At 42.7% G+C, this 21,549-nt stretch overlaps 6 protein-coding genes across 6 annotated transcripts; 3 read left to right on the forward strand and 3 right to left on the reverse strand.

The window, feature by feature from the left end:
• Positions 1–658: 658 nt before the first annotated feature.
• Positions 659–1,510, reverse strand: EAE97_009492 (uncharacterized protein; the record flags this gene model as incomplete). Its single annotated transcript, XM_038880007.1, has 1 exon — positions 659–1,510. The coding sequence occupies one exon, from the start codon at positions 1,508–1,510 to the stop codon at positions 659–661; it is 852 nt and encodes a 283-aa protein (XP_038729118.1).
• Positions 1,511–2,635: 1,125 nt separating this feature from the next.
• EAE97_009493 (uncharacterized protein) lies at positions 2,636–4,045 on the reverse strand (the record flags this gene model as incomplete). The annotated part of the gene is made up of 2 exons (XM_038880008.1): positions 2,636–3,550; positions 3,602–4,045. 2 exons carry the CDS (start codon positions 4,043–4,045, stop codon positions 2,636–2,638), a joined length of 1,359 nt encoding a protein of 452 aa, XP_038729119.1.
• A 175-nt stretch (positions 4,046–4,220) lies between these two features.
• Positions 4,221–4,914, forward strand: EAE97_009494 (uncharacterized protein). The gene is made up of 2 exons (XM_038880009.1): positions 4,221–4,650; positions 4,708–4,914. The coding sequence occupies exons 1-2, from the start codon at positions 4,285–4,287 to the stop codon at positions 4,756–4,758; spliced, it is 417 nt and encodes a 138-aa protein (XP_038729120.1). The 5' UTR covers positions 4,221–4,284; the 3' UTR covers positions 4,759–4,914.
• A 151-nt stretch (positions 4,915–5,065) lies between these two features.
• On the reverse strand, positions 5,066–8,221 carry EAE97_009495 (uncharacterized protein; the record flags this gene model as incomplete). Its single annotated transcript, XM_038880010.1, has 1 exon — positions 5,066–8,221. The coding sequence occupies one exon, from the start codon at positions 8,219–8,221 to the stop codon at positions 5,066–5,068; it is 3,156 nt and encodes a 1,051-aa protein (XP_038729121.1).
• Positions 8,222–12,236: 4,015 nt separating this feature from the next.
• On the forward strand, positions 12,237–13,461 carry EAE97_009496 (uncharacterized protein; the record flags this gene model as incomplete). Its single annotated transcript, XM_038880011.1, has 5 exons — positions 12,237–12,470; positions 12,714–12,888; positions 12,946–12,963; positions 13,017–13,133; positions 13,190–13,461. The coding sequence occupies 5 exons, from the start codon at positions 12,237–12,239 to the stop codon at positions 13,459–13,461; spliced, it is 816 nt and encodes a 271-aa protein (XP_038729122.1).
• Positions 13,462–16,683: 3,222 nt separating this feature from the next.
• Positions 16,684–20,950, forward strand: EAE97_009497 (uncharacterized protein; the record flags this gene model as incomplete). The annotated part of the gene is made up of 11 exons (XM_038880012.1): positions 16,684–17,568; positions 17,625–17,813; positions 17,862–18,327; positions 18,388–18,512; positions 18,561–18,632; positions 18,681–18,905; positions 18,956–19,059; positions 19,110–19,368; positions 19,419–19,561; positions 19,609–20,210; positions 20,262–20,950. The coding sequence occupies 11 exons, from the start codon at positions 16,684–16,686 to the stop codon at positions 20,948–20,950; spliced, it is 3,759 nt and encodes a 1,252-aa protein (XP_038729123.1).
• Between the last annotated feature and the right edge of the window lie 599 nt (positions 20,951–21,549).

Below are 21,549 nucleotides of genomic sequence, written 5' to 3' on the forward strand. Positions count from 1 at the left end.
TGGGCATCCCGTCCGCTCTGCCATACACAAGCTTCAGATCGGTGGATTAGTAGTTGGGTGGGTGACCACCAGCGAATCCCCACTGTTGTATGTTTCTTTTTTGCTTTTTTTTTTTGATGGGGGACGTTCGTCGTCGACATTTCTGGGAGGGCGACGAATAGCGTATTCGCGATGTTGGGTTTATATTTCGACTTCTAATTCGGCATGGTTTGGTGATGAATGATCGACGTGTGTGATTATGGAGAAAGAGGATTGTTTTTGAGAGAATTCATGGCCTGTTTATCGTAGGTTACTGTTCAGGCCGCCTATGTCTTTTAGCTGTGTTAGTCTCCCTTTGTTAACACTTGCTTCGTTTTGATATCATTCCATTGGAACATATAGTTTTTATTGATAGGGTTTGTTCTGGGTGTACTAAACGGTTTCACTAATACTTACTCCTGACAAAAATCAAAGTAACATCTCACTCATCACAGCACATCGGTGGGTTATAGATAAGGAGTAAAAACAATTTCTCAATTATGCGTATAGTGTATTATATATGACTTACCTTTAAAACAAATAAATTAACATCTCGCAAAGAATATGGCAATCCAAAAATGAGAGAAGGAAAGAAATAAAGATATAGAAATCAAACACCTACCTAGAGTACTCACCCTCCCTACTCAATCGTCTGAAATCCCGTAATCCTATCCAAGACTCTCCACTCCTCTTTCTTCTCTCCCATCGCCTTCTTCCCCCCGGGCACCAGTTTCCTCAACCTATCCGTCCCCCTCTTCAACACCGCGCCTAACTTCCCTTTTACCCCCTTCCCCTTCTCACATCGCTCTTTCTCCTCACACACCAAAACCCTCTCTTTGACCACCAACTCCCCTTTCTTCTCCTGTCTCCTCTCTACCCTTTCTCTCTCCTTCTGCTCCGCTTTCCCCCGAATCCACGTCCTCACCCTCTTAACACTCACCCGCACTCCCCTCCTCCTCCTCTCCAACCCTCCACTCATCATCGTAAACGCAGACCTATCACTCATACTCACATGTTTCTCGTCATAGTGATTCGCCGCCTGCTGATCAAAATACCAATGAGTATACATCGCTGCCCCACAGGGCTCGAGTTCCGAGGCGGGAGTCGCGGGTTCGATTCCGAGTGTGTAGTTTACCTGTTCCTGGGATGGTTTGGGAGAGTGCTCTTGCGATAGTACCTCAGGAGTCAAAGGCGAAACGGGCGAACCTACCCCGCTCCCCCGAACAGCAAATGCGTCTTCGGGCGAAACGGTAAAGGAAGGAGTGTGCACTAAAGGAAAGATGTCAGAATCGGATTCGGTGAAGATACTCACATGGGGTCTTTGAACGGCTCGCTGTACGAGGGTTCCTCTGCGCTGCACCTGTGCTTGGTTTTGGCGACGCGCGAGCGTGGGTTCGCGGAAGAGGGTGCGGTTGAGGGTTTGTTGGACGTGGGAGTCGAGGTGGGGACGTTCTAGGAGGGGTTGTCCCGGGGTGCGAGTTTGTTTGGGCATGGTTGGTAGGTGATGGTTGATTCGCTGTGTGAGGTGAATATTGTGGGGTTGATAGATGTTGATGTGTGTATTTTGAGAATCGTTTAGCGTAGATAATATATAATCGACTGTGAATGTAAACGTAAATGCAAGTAGAAGATGAGATGTGTAACTTTGAAGGTTTTCATAAAAAGGAAAGGAAGAAAACATGTCGCGGCACAAGAAGCATTTTAAAGGAAGAAGGCCATTGTTCGCTCAATTTCCTTGCACTCAATTCTCTTTTGTTAGGAGATAAAGAGAGCTTTACAATGGGATTGAAATGAATGAAAAACACAGGTGGCTTTGTTCAGCAGAACAAGAAACCCTACAATAATTCAAAAAATCGAAATCCTTTGCACTGCTTTGTTCTATTTTGGTTCATCATCTAGAATCTAGCATGCATTGTGTATTCTGCCAGTACCACCAACCACACAAACTGCCACCTACTCGATCAAACAACAGAGAGAGGGGTATGGCTCATCTAGTATCTATCCGCCATTCCATCCCCCTGAGTTCAAAAGCAGACTGTCTTAACCAAAAAAATAGTACACGTCTACTACTAATGCCAAGAATGAAACAGAAGATGAGGACTACCTCGATAACTTAAGGTTGTACTCGTTGGACATATCCAATTGGTTGGAGTAGGAAAGTATGCAAATGCAATGTGCAAAAGAGACAGAATATGTAAAGGAGACGGTTCATTTCAGCAGACAGTTCGTTAAGCAAAACATAGATCCAGAGATTTGATATATTCGTGCAAGAAACGATTTATATAATCATTTGCTTTCAATACATCTGTCCAGCCCCTCAATATGCTTCTATTTCTAGCATGTCTTGCGTTCATTCCCATACATTTCGATTGTCAACAGGGGCACAGCTAAGACTGAAATCTACTATATCATTTCGTTCTCATTCCATTTTTGCTATTTGTTTTCCCCAATCCAAACGCCAGCCAGCTTAAAGCCATGCAGACCAGACCAGATCGTAACAGACCGACCATATACATATCGTTCAGTATGCGTGATCCCATCTACCCATTACGAGAGACCTAGATAACAGCTTCCACGCTCCTAACCTCTCTCCAACCCCCTAAAGTGTAGATTCGCCTTACTTCGCAACAGCTGCGCTCAGAACTTGTGTTCTGAAGAATCCTCCCTTCGTCCTCTCAATTACTTGTTGGTATACACTGCTTGGTGGGTGGTTCATGACAACTGTTCCTTCCTTGTAATCAATCTTGGCGTCAACTCTGGTATCTCTGATGAGGTTGACAATCCATTTTTCACCATCATCTTGGTTCAAGCCCAATCTTGCACTCAAATCCTTGATATCAATTCTTTGATGAATCTTGCAGTAGCTCTCACTGATCAAATGTCTGGCGGCCTCAACAAAGTTTTCAGAGGCGGCGACGAGGAAGAAATCGGAACGGAGAACTTCCTCAGCTTCGGAGAGTTTCTTTTGTGCTTCCTCAAAATCGAAGTCAAGGTATAAAGCCTTGATGAAATCGGTGACGGGGTCTGAGTATTCGTAGTTCTCTTGCTTAACAATACGAATAATATCTTTGAGTTGTTTCTGATATTGACCAGTGTTGCGTGTACGGTTACGGTTGGTAATGACTGCAGCAGTCAAGTATCTAAGAATCCATGGGCAGGCGGTTTGAATGGTGTTAATGAATGCTGGGGAGAAGAAGAGGTCGCAGATAACATCACGAGCGGGTTCGTGGTTGAAGAATGGGAACAAAGCCCAGTGGATGAGCCAGGTGCGGTGGTGAAGTTGTGCGAGAGGTTTGTTGAAGAGCTTGGTCTCGATCGATTCCTTCACTTTTTGGACCTCCTCCATAGCGGATTCCCAGTTTCCAGTCAAGATCTCACAAGCCAATTTACCCCATGTTGCTGCAGTGACTTTGTCATCGTCGGTAGAGAGGACTCTGAATTGGTAAAGGAGTTCGGCAGCCGCTCCGTAGTTTCCACAGCTGTATTGGAAGTTACCGAAGTCGTATAAGACGTTAACCATCTCAATTGTGACCTGTCTCTTTGTTAGGTTGAATTTTCAGTGACACAAAATTCCCATACGTACATCATGCTCCTTCTTCAAGAACTCCAAGTTAGCAACCTTGTCGCTTCTCAGTCCAGTAACAACGTCCTCTCTGCCTAACAAATCTGTGATTTTCTCGCTCTCTTGTCCGAAAATTTCTAATCTTTGAAGAATTTCTTGTCTCTTATTCGCGTATTCCTTTGGTGCTTCATCCACACCCTCGATTTCGCAGTGGAGACTGGCAACATAATCGGTCATGTTGGTCTTCTTCAACAATTCGAATTTTGCCTTGGTGATTTCTGGCGATGGCTCGTCATCTTGGTCACCGACAAATTGTAGCAAAGGGAAGATTAAATGTCTGTCGAGGTGGGTGATGAGTTTAGGAAGGAGGTCGTTCTCTTTGGCGATTTCCTCGGGGCTCTTGGCCGCTGCTTGAGCAGCATCATTAAGAAGGTCATTCGCAGTCGTGGGAGTATTGTCCGCCATGATTGCGATCCTATTGTGCTGTCGTGAGTTGGAAATAGTGGTGGGGTTCACACTTTCGCAGGATAAAGATGTCGGAATTTGATGATTGTGTGCGCCCGCCTACAAAATTTCGCGCTAGTGGAGGGTAGCTTAAATTATTAGCGTCTTTTTGGTGGTTGAGAAGTTCGCGACGTTCGAATGAAGTTTGGGGAAGATAATTGATCAAAAATTAATCTTTCCACAACCTCATATCACTTACGATGTCACTACAATTCCTCAGGCCTATGGCTTTGCCTAGACCAACCACTTTACGATATTTCCTTGGTGTTGCTAGACTATCTACGAACCCCGCTTCCTCGGACCCAACAAAGGAAGCAATTTCAACCTCGACGCCAATCCCCTCACAAACTGCACCTGCGACAGCCCCGAATCAGCCGTACTATGTATCTCGAACGCCGTCCAAACAACTGCCAGTATATGCACTTTCCAAAGCAGGTGGTAACTTGAAGCAGACAAAAATCAGAAAGATTGAGGGAGATATCATGAAGTTGAAGGAGCAATTAGAAGAGGCATTCTCCGACAAGGAGATTCGGGTCAATCAATTGGCGAAGCATATCATAATCAAGGTATGTTGTGTAGTCCTTATGCAGGTTTGATCCATGAGTTTACTGACCATATCACAGGGGTCGTGCAAACTGGAAGTAAAGGAGTTCCTCAAGGAGCGACATTTTTAATGGGATACTTGCAACACAATCATGGACGAGAAATTTTTTATACGGGTTCAGTTGTTTCAAAAGCAATATTATGCTTTGGTTATCATTCTAAACACTCAATGCCTATATGTACAATACACTCTTACTTTTCAAGAGAACCCATCACCCCTTGTACACAAACCAATACCAGCCATACCACAAGAATCACAGACATCAAGCAAATGCCACGCTTAGCAGGCAGATATATCAAATTACGAACGCCGACTCCATACGCTATTAATTCATGCGTCTATGAACCTTAATACATTGATGAAAACCCAACCACTCATTAGCCAAGACTTGTAAAAGTGCACAATTGTCGCAATGCCTCTTTCAGCCTAGGCTGTTTGCGTTCATGTAGTTTTATTATTCGTTCCGTCGTTGGCATTCCAGGTATGGGTATCATAGAGGTCGGGTCTTCGGGGTCTCGTGACTTTTCAGCCAGTCGGCGTAATATTCCAATTCCACCAAGAATTATTTGTAACATTGCCTCTTCCTCTGCCGTTTTAGGTGCGGCAGAAACTCTGCCATGCGATGGACCTTGTGGCGCTTCGTGACATAATGTTAATACAAGGTGTGAAAGATTCTTTGCAAACCCATCCTCTGAAGTTAACCAAGCTTTTGCAATGCCACTGTCGTATCCTGGTGCAAGGTTTGCCAGAAGTTCCGCAGCAAGTATGCCTTGCATCAACATTGGCTTTCGTGCTTCAACCAGAGGTAGGAAGGTTCCCCGTTTAGGATCTTTTTGCTGATCAGGTATCACCGAGATAGACAGAGCAAATGTTCTTGTCAGAAGGTCAAAAGGTGGAGACGAAGACACGTCGGAGGCAAAGATCGTTTTGTAATGAGTTCGGTTTGGTTCATCCCGCGCAAGAAGCTTGGCAAGACTATCAACAGCAGGATAGATATAATAATGAATAGTTGGGTCGTACTGCGAAAATGTGATTTTATCGGATCCCATTACATTTGGGGGCGGGCAGGGCGCGAATGCCAATAGGAAATGCAATAAACATAACGCTTGTTCGCGACCAGGTAACTTGATCTCATGTGCAATGTTTGATAGTAAAATAACACCGTCTTTCATGAATTCAAGCGTGTTCTGGTTGGTCCTAAGTAGCATATTTCGAGTTCCCAGATACCGTATTACCACGCAGAAGAATTTGATAACAAACTCTTCTGCAAGGAACAAAAGATTTGGTTCGTGAAATGAAAGGTTGCGCAAAATACTGGTTATGCAAATCAGCTTCTCGACTGCTCGGTCGACCTGATATTCCTCCGATCCAAAAGGCGGAATATCTTGTACGGCATGCTTCTCAGCCTGGCAGCCGCGGACGACATCTTCGTATGAATTTATGAGCATCATATCTGATACCTCTGCCGCGTTTTCGGCTAACAATTCAACCTGATCCTCGGCGCAATCAACCAGTGTCTCAACCAAATCATCGCATTTCATCAACTCTATCGGTAGCCGTTGTTCGGAGGACACCAAGGCCAGAGTATCTAAAGCCAAACGTACTTCGGCGTGTAGTCCGGATTGAAGGCTCATGGTTAAGGCATGGACATCGATGGTACCAATTTCAGTCAATGGTGGAAAATCTGGCTTTAATTTCAACAAGGAAGTCCCCTCGCCACGGAGAACCTCCAAGTCGAGGGAGCCCCCATTTTCATCAGGAATCCGCGAGAAGACCTTCAACTTCTCAGGAAGGACTACGTTCATTAGCTCATCTTGATTTTGCTCATCTAATGCCGGCACCATGTTAGGATGAGGTGATGCCAATGATATACTGCCAGACTTGGGTAATGAGGCTGGAGACGGTATTGGATAAATGCCGGTATTTTGCGGCGGAGTGGCCTCGACACTCCTCGAGAGACTGTTCCGAGCATGGCTTTGAGATCCCAAAGGATGTACTGGCGGTGCTTGTGGAGTTGAGAAACCATTCATGACAGGTTGTTGAGGATGATGTAGAGGTGTCATTTGCTTCATGGGGGTAGTTTGTTGCTGCTGGAGATGCTGCTGTTGGGCGATCTGCTGTTGCATGTAATGTGATGCTTGCATAGAGTTTGATGGAGGCATTTGTTTAGTGGGCGACATTTGGGGTACGCCGATAGCACCACCCTGCTTCATTGCGGCTGCTCTCTGCCTTTGCATATTGGATTGAAAAGCCTCCTCGAACGCAAGAAGATTTCTCTCATATAGAGCCTTGAGTTGCGGAGGCACGTTTTGATATCTCAAGGGATGTATTTGAATAGCTTGCGCAATTTGTCCCCATGCATTTTGGGCCGTCACATTTCTGTATCCTCCATATTTGGTAACTGCCGCATACAAAACATAAATATTGATATGTCTATCACCTACAAATGGATTCGTCTCCAAAGGCAGACCCTTTGACTGCATGAAAGCAGCCAAGCTTTTGAGAAAATTGTTCTGATTTTGATTTTGGGCCAATGAAGCTTGCTGAGGTCGCATGCCAGCAAATTGGCCGTTTGGTGCTTGCATCATCTGCCCTTGAGACAATGGATTTACACCAGGCGACATGTTCTGTCGTTGCGCGGCATGTAAATTGCCCTGTTGTTGATGCTGTTGCTGTTGCTGCTGTTGTTGTTGTTGTTGTTGTTGTTGTTGTTGTTGTTGCTGTTGCTGAAGTGATTGTTGCAGTCGCATCTGATACATTTGCCTGGTTTGGTCCAAAGAAGCGTTCTTTTGCTGCGGTTGGTGATTCGGTGGTTGGGCCTGTTGATTATACATTTGAGGTTGTGACATCGTAGGTGGCATTTGTGGCGTCGACATCGCACTTTGCGGTGGTGCCGAAGTTCGTCCTGGTGGGGGAGTAAAATTTTGACCATAGGCAGGTGCATAGGGAGTGTTCTGGGCAAATGTACTATTTTGTGGTGTCTCGACTCGGCTTCCATGATCAGATTGTGAAGGCGAGAATGGATGAGGAGAAGCTGTAGAAACTCGTTGTGGTACACCGCCAGGACGCAGTTGATTAGCCATGATTGGAGACGGACTAGCATTACTCGATCCATTTTGTAGATGCGAATATGGTGTCTGTTGAGGCGCATGTTGTGGGGGGACATTATTAGGTGAAAAATTGGGATAGGCAGCTTGTTGTGGAGTTTGTGAGCGAGATCCAGGTAGCATGCCAGAAGCTTGCCTGGGTGATGTACCTAGACTGTCTTCCCTTGGCCTTGGTCTCTTTGATGGAATGACAGGATTGGTTTGATACACGGGGTTATTGAAGGCTGGCGACCCATTGCGCATTCCACCATTTTGCATTCTTTGTTGTAATTGTTGATTCTGGAATTGATTGGGATCAAAGGATGATGAAGTGGGCATAAAGCCCGATGGGTCCATCATGTTTCCTCCGGTATTCGATTCGTTCATATGATTGAAGCCTGCGCCATTGTGATTTTGGACGGCAGCGTCGTTCATCCAGGAGCTCATGTCTGTGGATGATAGTAGTGGCAACCCATCTGCAGATGCGCACAAGTGTTAGTTATCATCAAAGTTAAGTTTGAATCCATTGAACTCCAGTAAGATGAAGGTGCAGATGCAGAAATAAAAGATAGAATCTAGCGCGATGAAGTCGCGACGCGCTGATGGGTCAAATGAAGCAAAGGGGGAAACAATTGCTTCATCAACTTTATTATCAACAGCATCCACGATATTCAATCAACATGCGCATCAATAACTACAATATGTCTCGTGACATCTTTCTAACATAAGGATAGGAATGAGAGGAATGAAAGGCAAGGTCTTACCTATCGACGCGCGCTGTTGAGGTCCCAAATTGTTTTGACAGTCTCGGAGTCTCTCTTCACCTGAATTGTACGCTAACGTAAGATTAGGATTAGTGACTAAAAAAGTAACGCCCCAAAATAACCACGCTTCGTTCGTTCAATCAGAACCACGGAACGGAGCGTCAATTGAATGAAGATCAAAGGCGAAAAAAGACTTTCTAGAATTTCAGAAATGATTAACTTACCAACCAATGACGAGATAATGAAAATGGGTGAGTGATTATAATAGAATTATAATACAAAAAGAAGAATTTGGGATTTTTCTAGAACAAAATATGTTGTGTCAGTCAATTATCCATGGTAATTGGAAGATCCAGAATGGTCGACGAATTGGTGGGTGCGTGGGTGGGAGATGAATGTGAGTCTGAGAATAATATATGTATTTGTGTTAATTTGATTGATGATTGATGCGATGAATAGATGGGTATTGTGTTCCAACGTAAAGGATTGCAATATAACATTGGAGGAGAGGGAAAGCGTGACCAATTGTGAGTGTAAGGATTCACGGTCACGTTTTTGTTGGGTTGGAGGTGGAGGTGGAGGTGGAGGTAGGTAGGTAGCTTGAGGAATGATAATAATGAGGTACGGCGGTGGTAAATTTGAGGGAGAGTTGCGAATGCGCGGTAGAGTCCGGTAAGGTAAGATAAGGTAAGGAGAGAAAAGGTAAGGCAGCGACCAAGCGGTAAGAAGGCAACCCGTACAACTTCTCCGGATGTGTACGGATAAGATACATGGGAAGATCAAGAGATAGTTGAAAAGATCGGAACATACCCGTCTCAATACACGGCTCCAATAATAAGGTCGAATTAGAATAGGTTCGGACAGAGAATGGGGGTTTGGATCCGATGGTTGGCGAAATAATGCTATGCTGTATCGTAAAAATAAATAAAATAAGAATCAATGTGAGAATGCTTGCTGTAACACGTTCGTTGAATCAAGTGGTGGACCGAATAAGCAACCCAAAGATAAGTGAAATGCCTAGGCAGCGTGAAATGATACTCTAAAATGCGAATTTGAACTAATGAGAAGTCTTCCGGGGGAGGGTTGCGTTGTTGAGTGTTAAGGAGATTGTCGGATGAATGTCGCGGCGTTCACCTGTTTTTTTGCTGATAGATGGATAGATGCTGGCTGTATGAGATCGTTTCGTTTTCCTTTTCCTTTCCTCGGTCGTCGCTCCATTTTTTTTAGAGAGAAAAAGAGAAAACGGCTAACGATGGTTAAGCCAATCATATCGTGATATCCTTGACTCAACTCAATTTGTAACCCCTTCCATCCGAAAAGATCATTTTATCGTCTTCAATGAATTCGAATGGGAATTCGAATCACATCAAAAATCGCATAGAATGAATCCTTCATCAAGACTCGGGTTTTCCTTATTACTGTTAATATCTTCGCAATGTCCTAAAGATTCCTTGGTCAATGAAATTGGGTGAGTAAGTATAGTAAAAATGAGCGATAGTATGTGTGTTGGACTAGTATGATTGGTTCCCGGTCGTGCCTGTTCCTGATGCGGTGTGAAATTCCTGGTCGCTTTAACCTGACGGATTTGGACCATAAGAAAATCTGTGACATAAAGGGAAAAAAAACTTGACATGTCCAAGATGAAGAAAGTGAAAGGGAAGGTTGCAGAAATAAAGGACAATGTTCCATGATATAGAGACGATGCCATAGTCATTTGATGCTGTGAATCCATTTCGTCCTGTTTGTTGTATTTGGAAAATGGAAGGCCGCCCTGTGTTTTTTCTCGACAAGGTTTATGATAGTGTGAGGAAGGAGGATACAAGACGGAGAAATTGAATCAATTCCCAATAATGGCGCGGAACAAGAAAGAAAACGAAGAAGAAAAGACTGATGGAATAGAAGACAGAATCATGATACCAAGGAGAGAATAGTAGGATGAGAGAAAAAAACAGGAACAGAAGAAAAAGAGGGGGAATGGAGTTTTATTTAATTGTTCAAAGGTGCAGGGCCAATTTGGAAATCACGTTTCCCACCGGGATATAAGCTTTTGGCGTATAATTCATTGCCTTACCTGACGATCCAGAAAAGATCAGATTGATAGGTTACAAATGCCGTCTCTGAAGGATATGCTGGTATGGTACTCGTTCCTTCTTTTACTTCTCTAGACCCATTTCAATTCTCCTCACATCATGGAGATACTAACCATATCACACACACAAACACACAGACCAATGATACCCTTACAGATTATGCCTCTTGGGTTTGGGATGAGATGGGTGAGAAATGGGATTGGTAATTTTACCAGGAGACAGGTGGGCATCTGATACTTAGATCTTTCTTTCCGTGAGGTGCCAATATCGTCTTGGAATCTCGTTTCGTTGACTCGTTATTTCCCGGGGCATTCGTTTGACAATTCCTGTGTGTTTCTTTATGATATGTTTGTGGTATGCTTGTGGCTTCGATTGACATCCACTAATGAGAATAGGTGAAAGGGAACCAAAAGATTAGACGGGACAATCTGTACTGTACTCAGGTCGATCAATGCATCTAGGTTCTTTTTAAATGTCATCTAAATACCTAGTAAGCTTATAGAGCATTGCTATCATTGCCTTGACTGATAGCTCCTTGGTACGCTATTCTTCCTCACCACCACATTGATTCATTGGAAATTAATGAGACCAATCAAATGCTACGCGTGGGAAAATGAAGGGAGGCTATCGTGTATGATGTTTTGTGGTGATTGCTGCGTATCATGATTCCTGCATCTGAGACTATTTATCCTGCAAGTAATGTGCCGTGAAATTGCAACTTCCCTCGTGTTTTCTTCATATTCATTAGATGTCTGCCTCGAAGCCGGCCATCCGAACCCGTCGTTGGTGATTTTGGAGACTCAATATCTCGTTGAAGGTTGCTGGGTGGAAGCACGAAAGCTTTGTGGAAGGATAGATGCTTTTGACAGAATGGCGTTCATGTTGCTGGGGTCTATTTGAGAAGAGTGCCTCAATGGTCTATCAAGCATGCATAAGACAGGGTCTAATGCCTTTAAAAGCCCAGAACAGTATGGATGGATGGATAAATGTCCGTTAAATCACACATTAATGAATGTCCAGGTGAGGGACGAGAACAAACGTCTAGTGACACCATGGAAAAGGAAAAGATGTCTCTTGCATAATCTACGAGGTGAATATTATTCAGTTAACTCTCATTCTCATATGTCTAAACATTCCCCTTCACAGGAGATCTGAATAAGTGTCTGCTAGATACCTCGTACATTGCTCACCTAGTGTTGACCTATATTTTAGACACTTTCGCAGGTGGTATTAAAAGGGAGGAGTGCAGGTGGTGTAACTGGGGCACAACATAAAAATGGATTAGCTTTTGATTTTAGTTTCGGCAGGCACGAGGCTTCTTGGTCGTCATTTCTTTCGCTTAAGGAAGTTTGGGAAACGCCGAGAAGGTTTTAATCCTTGTTGCTCCATCAAAATAAATATATGGAGGCATTGGAGGCGTTGGAGCTTGGAAAGCTTTGGTGATATTATTTCCATGGACCCATCAAACCATCATTAGCTTATCTACTTCGTGCTAGGGGAATTCACCTATCTCTTTTCCATTGCATAAACATACAAGGTTTCAAATATCCATTGTGTTTACCATTAATAAAACACAACACGCGGTACATACGGTAGATACGGTACAAGATGGTCAAGAGAAAGGCCAAAGATGTTGGAGATGAAGTTCATATAGAGCCTCGGAGATCAAGTCGACAAAAAGTAAACAATACTGCGAGCTTGAAAGAAAAGAATACAACTTCATCAACTTCGTATTCCTCGGCACAGAATACCAAGAAGGAGATCAAAACGGAGACGGCAAATAGAGATTCTCAACAAGAAGCAAATGTTGATGGAGGAGTTACTGCACCAAAAACGACTGTTGTAGGTTGATTGTTTTCCTTGTTATCAATGTTCTTATGCTCTAGTCTCCCATGAATTATATCCCGAGTTAGCATTTACTGCTTTATATTCTGATTCACAAGGACCCTTTTGGACAAGCACGTGCTCTTCACAAATCATGCTACATACCTACTGGTAGTGATTTTATCTCATACTCTTCAATCATTTTGACAATTTCATTTTCTATCTTTGCGCTTTCGAGTTTAATTTCTGGTCCATTATTAGAGTTCTACCAAATCCACCAAATCTACTACAACAGAAATCCTCTCGGCCAAATCCTCATCAACTCGTCAATATTGGCTAATGAAAGCCGAACCTGAATCACGTATCGAAAAAGGTCATGATATTAAATTCTCCATCGATGATTTGGCAGCTAAAACTGAACCAGAGCCTTGGGATGGTATGTTATTCCTTACACATGTATTACATGTCAACATTAATACTAACGTTTGGAAAGGAATACGAGCATATCCAGGTGTGTCACCTTGCCCCTCTGTTTTACGATACCATCACTTACACATAAATTAGCACGCAACAATCTTCGTGCGATGAAAAAGGGAGATTTGGCCTTCTTTTATCATTCATCATGCAAAGTTCCTGCAATTGTTGGAATCATGGAGATCGTTGAAGAACATTCTCCGGATCGTAATGAATCCTCATCAATCATATACCTTCAATTACCATACTAATGAGAAGAATAGTCTCAGCGCATGATCCTAAGGCTCCGTACTACGATCCTAAATCGTCACCGGATGATCCCAAGTGGAGTGTCGTACACGTCGAATTTCGCCAGAAACTAAAAACACCTATCACGCTCAAGGAAATTAAAGCTTGGTTTGAAGAAAAGGGAAACGCATTGAATAATATGCAAATGTTGAAGCTGGCACGATTGAGTGTAAGCAAAGTAAGTAGTGATGAGTGGAGATTCCTTGTAGGTGAAATGGAGAAGAATGGGGATGTGATTAAGGAATAGAATTTTCGAGGCACGATGAGAATGTGATGTTTTAGGGATACTGAAATCTTCTTGAGATGCATTAACAATGGATACTCAGAATTGCACAATAACTAATATGAATCGATAATACTTCAGACACAGAATTAAGAAATCAGAGGAAAAAGTGCAAGTCTCACTGACAACCAATCAAATCATACCATACATACAAAATCGCATGCTCAAAATTCAACAATACACAGTTCAGTGCACTACAAATCTACCATCTCCAAAATCTATTGTACTTTATTTCCAACATCAGTCTTCCCTTACACCTTTCCCTCCTACCCCTATTTGCCTGTCATTACATTTTCCTCTCCTTTGTCGTACTCCGCTTCAATTTCACAAAAGCCACATCCTCATTCCCACCACCCATCGCACTCTTGAGTCTCCCCATTTACATCAACATGTTTTTGGTGTTTCATTGTGAATATGGGAATAGAGAGGTTGTTTGTGGGTAGTATCTACTATCTAAGTGTTTGTATGATGTATCGAATTGCTGTGTTTAGATTAGATTAGATGGGATGGGATGGGATGGAATGCATATGGTAATCGTTGTTATCTGTGATGATTTTCTTGGTATATTGTTTCTCTGTTTGTAAGATAGGTCGTTTTTGTTCTTCTTTCTTTTGTTTCTGTTAGGTTAGTAGTGCTTCATGAGTTGATGGGCAGTGAAGGGATACTTGATCTTGGGTTGTTTGGTTCTCTCTCTCTCTCTCTTCCTAGTATTTGGTAGGACTACTCGAGCTTTTTCAAAATCGTCTTTATGAACAAAATCAGTCTTCTTCGCGCTTGCTTCCATATACGGGATATGAATTATCTAGTTATATAGATAGTTTGTGTGAAACAATATTGTTCCTATAAAAAGAGAAATGAAGAAAAGGAGGAAGAGAAATAGGAAGAGAAGAGAGTTGTGATCTTGTGTAAGTTTTTACACCATATAGGTCTTAGTATGGATAGATTCGGGTTTGGTTGCGGTGGGTTGAGATTCGAGATGCGAGATGTGATGTGTGAGGTTTCGAAGATGCAGGTATAGGAGGTAGAATAGAGGTAAGGGCGATGCACTGTAGAGTCTCAGTGCGCTTAGCGCAGCTGCTTTAGCATTATGTATCATGTATTATGATTTTTGAGACTGATGAGTCTAGTAATATTTTGGATTAGGCGAGAAATGAATGCGTGGGAGGAATACTTGCCTCTGGGTTTGATGGAAATAAGATATGAGACTTAAGCTGATGTGCTAGAATTATGGAGGATGAATAATTCTAGTTGAAGGACGAGAAGTGGGAACAGAAAATAGGTGGAGGCAGCGGTTCTAATTTGTATTTTGGAGTAGTGATAGGAGTAACAGAGAATTGAATTCTCAGATGTGGTCTCAACAACTCGGGGCGAATCCTTTTCAATCGGCTCTTTTACAAACAAGAATATTGCACTTACAAACTTGATTGTTTCATGAGTAGCACCGTTTCTATAATAAGGTAATATTGTACAGCAATCCTCAATCTTTCCTACAGTTTATGACGAATAATCTTCTCTAATCTGATTCTCCGACCTTGTGCCTTGTGCCCAAATAACTTCCTCACCTAATTAAACAGTATTTAACGACTGGAAACATGGTTCAATGGTAGAATACTCGCCTCTGAGTGTGGACGGACTGCATGTGGGGAACCTCTGAGTGCTTTCGTGGTTCTGACCTACCGTGAGCATGTGTGATGGGAGTTCGAGTCTCTCTGTTTCTAATAATCCTTTATTTTAGGTGCAGACTGCAGAAAGAGATGGTAAATAGACAGAGGAGCAGTAGAGCTGGGTACGCGAAAGTGACTTGTGAAACAGAGGTTTGTTGTTAGAGGATGATCTTTAATCTACTTCTTACTCCATCGTCGCAAAAGAACATGTTCAACAGGAAGCGAGAACATACTGTTTGAGATCAGAATAAGAGCGTGTGCCAGTTTATAAATCTTTGAATAGTGATATGTTTGCTCCGTGGTTTTCTACCCGCAGAGAGTGTTTGAGTGTTTGGTAGCCCCGATGCTTCAGTTTCCTCAGGCAAACAGACAGACGAAGATAAATGGAATCAGTGATAAGCAGGACTCCCTACCTAGCTTACGAAAATATATATATTTCATTCAATTTCAGATTCATTTCAACAGACCTCAAGCGAAAGAAAGGGAGAATATAGGATATGATAATTATCATCCAATATTGGGAGGGTATGCAGCTAAATTATTGCCCGAGAGACACTTCAGAATAAAGGATTTGTCAACAAAGGTCACCGTCACCAATCAAGTTAGGAAGGCAAAGTATCCATGAAAGTTGCGAGAACAGCAGAGGGAGAAGGTTATCAGCAAGGCACTAGTTGCGAGAAGAACGACTGAACAGAGCGCCAAAGGAAGTGAGTTCAGAACTACTAAGGATCCAAATAAACTGGTGTTTCCACCGTACTGTCACATGAACTGATGGCCCAAACTTTTAGATTCTCATAGCCGCGAAAGAAATGAAGATTTGTTCATCTGAGAAGGCAGCTTAGGAAAATAGTATGGCTAATCTGAACCATAGAACCACGATACGTACGACTCATAAAACTTTCAATGTGTTCGTTGTATTTCTTCCAGTTTGATTTGAGATCCTCATTATATTAATGTCTTTGGTCATTTTGTACCACGGGCCTGGGCAAGGTAATAATATAATTGACGTTGAGAATTCAACCCCGGATCGGAGATTTGATATTGATGCATTACCGACTTTGTAATGATTATGTAATTGATGTGATTGGATGGGTCCGCAAGGCTGCAGCAACCGCTGAAAACTAGGGAAGAAGGCTACATCTGGATTCACTGTACAAGAGATATTGCTTTGGTTTACTTACTTTAGATCTTCGATATCAAATCCTCTCTCTACTGTACAATATTCTCGAATGAACGCAGCACACGAGGATTTCATTCAATACCGACTTCCTGTACCTTCTTTAATTACGCTGACACAAAACTCTCACTTTTCTATTGATTGTAATTCTCATAAACTTCACTTAAACGTTTGCGAAGCAATTCGATCAAGCTCTTTGAACATCTAACTCTCACATAAAATTTAGGTTAGACCACATAATTTGAGACCTTTTCTATAAAGACGGGTATCATTGGGAAATAAATCTCAAGAATTTACAAAGATTCTCTTGACTTTTTAGCTTCCGCCATACAGTAATCGGTCACCATGAACGGGTCTACTAATGGGCACACCACAACTACCAACGAGGTATTAAGCCCTCATGACAATGGAAATACGGCATTATTGTCCCAAATTCACGAAGCTTTGAAACTTGTCCATGCTCCGTATTCATCCAATCAGTCTCGCCAACAAGCCTCGAGTTTCCTAGAAAACATCAAAGCCGAAGACGAAGCTCCTTATCATGGGTTTACCTTAGCATCCGATAAATCCCAAGAACCGGTCGTACGCCACTATGCACTGTCTCTTTTGGAGCATGCGATAAAACATAAATGGGCAGCGTATTCGGAAGGGCAAGCAAGTGCGCTGCGGCAATGGGTCATTCAACTCTCAGAGAATCTGGCTCAAGAGGACCCCTCATATCTGCGAAACAAGACAGCACAACTTTGGGTAGAGATCGCGAAGAGGAGCTGGGGATCAGAGTGGATTGATATGGATAAGCTTCTCGTGGGTCTATGGGAGCTTCCAGGTACTGTGGTCTATAAGGAATTTGTTCTGTTTGTTCTCGAGACCCTCTCCGATGAGGTCTTCAATGGCGAAGATGCTGTCACGGTCTTACGCGAGGGTGCTCTGAGCAAAGCTTGTGTCGAAATCTTCACACCTGCAGTTGTACTATCAGAAGCATTCCCAAATCGACAGCTAGGTACCGTTTTGAGACATGGAGAAGAAGGTTGGCTTGTAAGAATCGGTGGATTGCTAGGCCAGTGCCTTCAACTGGACATTTCGAGTCCTCAGTATCAGAGCTGCGCAGTGAAGATACTGGCTGTTTATAAATCCGTGGTACCCTGGACCGTACCAAAAGCCATCTCCACTGCTCAATGCGTGCAATATATGTGCAAATGTCTCGCTGCGCCCAGTACACCCGTGCAACTGGTAAGTTTATAAACAGTATCTGTGAAACTATCTTTCAGAACTGATATCCTTTGTAGGCGTCTGTTCAAGCTTTATTTGCACTTTATTCTCGTGTTCATTTTTCGGATGAAGAATTCTTAGAGCTTGTATGCCCGATGTATACCAGCGAAGTGGTTGGCTTACTACGAAATCTATTCCAATGGTCTGTGGTAGACGCAAATGATATTGACGATGAAAAGTATCTATTTGCTAAAAAGTTTTCTGAGGTTTGACACACTTTCGACAGCCAACCCGTTCATACTAACCTCATGTAGATGATGTCAAATCTCGGAGTCTTCATAGAATCTAAAATTTCAGCTATACCCGAATCTTGCGATCTTTCTAACCTCTTGAATCTTTTTCTTGCTATTGCTCAAAGTCAAAGCCTTGTTGTTTCGATACCCATTATTCTTACCTGGACAAAATTGCTTCGCTCGCCAATCATTGGAGGGTCTTCTTTTATAACACCTTTAATTGCACCTCTTCTAGAACTTTCTAGTTCACGCCTCATTCGATATGAGAACATGCCAGATGACTGCGAAGATGCAGAGTACCTATTTCTACAGGAAGATATCGATACACAGCCTGAAAGACATGCATTTCTAGGAAACTATCGACGATATTGCTCTCAAATCATAGAGCTTGTCGTTCGGCAGAAGCAATCAGAGGCCATCTATCATATTTTAAGCCAAGTGGATAACTCTTTGCAGCACCTTTATGATGGATGCCCCCCCTTTTCCGGTAGATCGCCTGCCTCCCCCCAAGCCCATTTTAAATTGCATATAATTGACTTAATCTTAGTGGAAAACTATTCCAAAACCTCGATAGCAGTACTACGAGTTGATAAGAATTTCACCGTGGTAGAAGCAGCACTCAAGGGATATATGAAATGGAGAGCAGGCCATGGCTCTGACCCTCAACGAGATGTAATTACACGCACAGCAAGATTGACACATTCAACTGACTATCAGCAGGAACAAGAGCGTACAAGTATAGAAGACAATTTAGAAACTTGGTGTCAACGATTGCTGGAGCTCAAGTTTGAGGTCCGTTGAAGTCACACTTTTCTTGATCTTATCTAACTTCGTCACTAGGATCCAATCATTCAAAAGAGAATTATACAACTTGCCGTCGCCTTTTCAACCACGGCTTTAGATAAGAAAGTGGGCTTCATGCTAAAAGTGCTAGAACACATTTTGATGGCACAACCCATGGAGTATCCAAACGCCTCAGCTTATACGGAAGCCGTGAAAGAGCTACAAGCAGAGTCTGCTTATGAGTTGCAAAGACTAGCCGGAAAAATGCCTGATCAACTATTGGTAAGTCCCTTTAAATTAATTAAGATGTTTTTACTGATTGAGGCTCGCAGGACGTCTATGATCAACTCCAAGCAAAGGTCGATGAAATCATTTCTACCAGAAATCTGGATAAAAAACGTCAGACGTCATATCAAACTTTCTTATTCACGATTATGTATGTCGTTCCTCACAGCCAGATCTGAGATATCATACTAATATTACCAGCCACCGTAACTCTAAAATTGACCCAGAGATTCGTTTGCAAAAGCTGCAAGGATTTTTAACACCTGTGCAAGCAAGTTGGCAAAATTCGGAAATGAATCACGCGGTCGAAGGGTTCTCTGGGTTCTGCGACCTACTTGGGTTGAATCGCGTAAGAGACTTTCTTGTCACAAGGCGAGTTCATGAGATACAGGATTGGTCGACTTATCAGCTTGACTCGGAAGCTCAATCGATACAGAAAGATATGGAAGAGAGATTAAAGGTATATTCAATACTGTTGAACGAATGGGGTTATTACTAATCTGAGTGCAGGCACTGCCATTGAGAACTACAAAATCATTCCTAGGCTGCTCGACCGAGAAGCTTGAGAAAGAAGAACCTGCCTATAAGGTTTCCTGCACTTTATGGAGAGATGCGCTGCCAATTATATTGCCAACTCTTCTAAGATACTTGAGGTAAAAGTGGAACTGCTTATTTTCGATGTTCTTACTAATTTTTATAGTCATGCACATGCCTTTCATAATCCTGCGAATTGGAATGAACTTCCCCCAGAGATGGCACCAATTGTTAGTCGAATTCTGACGGACCGCTTCTGGCAGTCTGGAATTTCGGTTGGAAGTAAAGGTGACTTCTATGCTAGGGTTACTGGTACCAAATCTACCATGGAAGGTCTTGCATCATCTATACGAGGTTCAATTCGTACTGTTAGAGAGTCTTGTTACTCGATACTTTATTCTATGAGTCGTTTGGATGTTGATTTCTATGGCTTTAGCGAGCTCCCTGGACCACTTGCAAATGCTTTATTCGCAGATGCCCATTGCTTGTCTTCACATCAACTTATTGCTTTGTTGAATGTTGTGCGACTCATGGTGGATGATTGTCCTGTCGAAGTTCGATCTCACTTTGTGCCTCCTATATTGGCTTCCTGCTTCGCTCAAATGGACGCGAAATGTAGTTCCGAATGGGAGAGATTATCTCATAAGCAAGTGGTTCCTGCAGATGGAGACACTTTGACCGAGGAAATGAAGGAAGAGAGCATTCTGCGACAGTTGACACATACATCTGTCATGATGATTGCTGGATTCCTCGATCCAGCACGACCAAGTAAATTACCAAAAATCTTCACATATCTTATCAATACTAACCCTTTGCTAGATATCGGAAGCACACCCGCACCGAGGTCAGCCAAAGAAGCCTCGACATTCATTCAAAGCCAAGCGAATTCATATCCAAGCATGAGAAAGTTTTGTTTGACTTCACAAGCTATTTTAGAATCTCTTCTACTTTTCTTAACACACGCTATTCGCATGAGAGATACCCGTTGTTGTGGGGTTGTCCTCCGTGTTTTCCGATCCATTGTTCCCGAATTTTCCTCGGGCAACGATTCTTCTCTCGCTTCATCAATCAGAGAATTTATCAGCACTGAAGTACTAAAAGCTGCCATTTCGTCACTAAATGAGCCCTATTTCGTAGAACTACAAAAGGATCTCGCTTCTCTTATTGCATCGATTTTAGCTCACTATGCACCCGTTACAGATACCCCCAAGCAAATCCTCCTCAGTTTACCTGGTATTCAAGAAAAAGCAGTAAATAAATGTATTGAAGCGTTGACAGTACAGGGTGTTCAACAGAGAACTCAGCGGGCGCTGATATTGGATTTGTTGAAGGATTTGAAGGGGGTTAGTATTAGTGAACAGGGAAGGATCTCGAAGAGCGCAAGTGTCGTGAGGAAGGAGAGGAGTAAAATGCAAGAGGCTTTTATGAGGGGACCGGTTGAGGATAATCGGAAGGTTAAGAGTGAGATTGATGATTTGGAGGGAGTGGCGGGACTTTTTGATAATTAGATGTTTGGTGAGCGCGAGGATAAAGGGGCGGAAAAGAAAGAAAGAAATGGAAAAGGGAGGCAAGGGAAGGACAGGGTTGGAGAGAGGAAGGGAGATAATGACAGAATGGAAAGGAATGGTGGAATAGAGGTCTGCTGAGAATCTACAAGTTACAAAAGATAAATTAGTAAAGTGCGTCGTGATAGGGTTAGAGGGCGCTGGCTCGTTGATGGGTTAATGGGTGGGTTATTAGGTATAGCTACAGATACAGCTACAGCTATGGTATCAATCTGTCTATCTATCTGCATAATACTTTGCGTGGATAGATAGACAGACAGATAGATATACCTCAGAGTCCATACTGAGTATCCATCTATCTAGGTACTCGTAGATCACAAATAGCATATTGGTATTCGTACATCTATCTATCTATTTATCCATCTATCCATCCATACATTTATCTAAGATTCTACATACAGCGTATTGAATTTGTGGCGGTATTGTTTGTTTATTCGCGTCATAGAATTTACATCTTGAATTCTGAATTCTGAATTCTGGACCTCTAATGAATGAAGTACCTACCTATGCATACATGTCAGATAGTTAGTTAGACCTACCCG

This window comes from Botrytis byssoidea (genome assembly GCF_014898295.1).
Source record: "Botrytis byssoidea strain MUCL 94 chromosome Unknown BBYS_022, whole genome shotgun sequence".
NCBI lineage: Eukaryota > Fungi > Ascomycota > Leotiomycetes > Helotiales > Sclerotiniaceae > Botrytis > Botrytis byssoidea.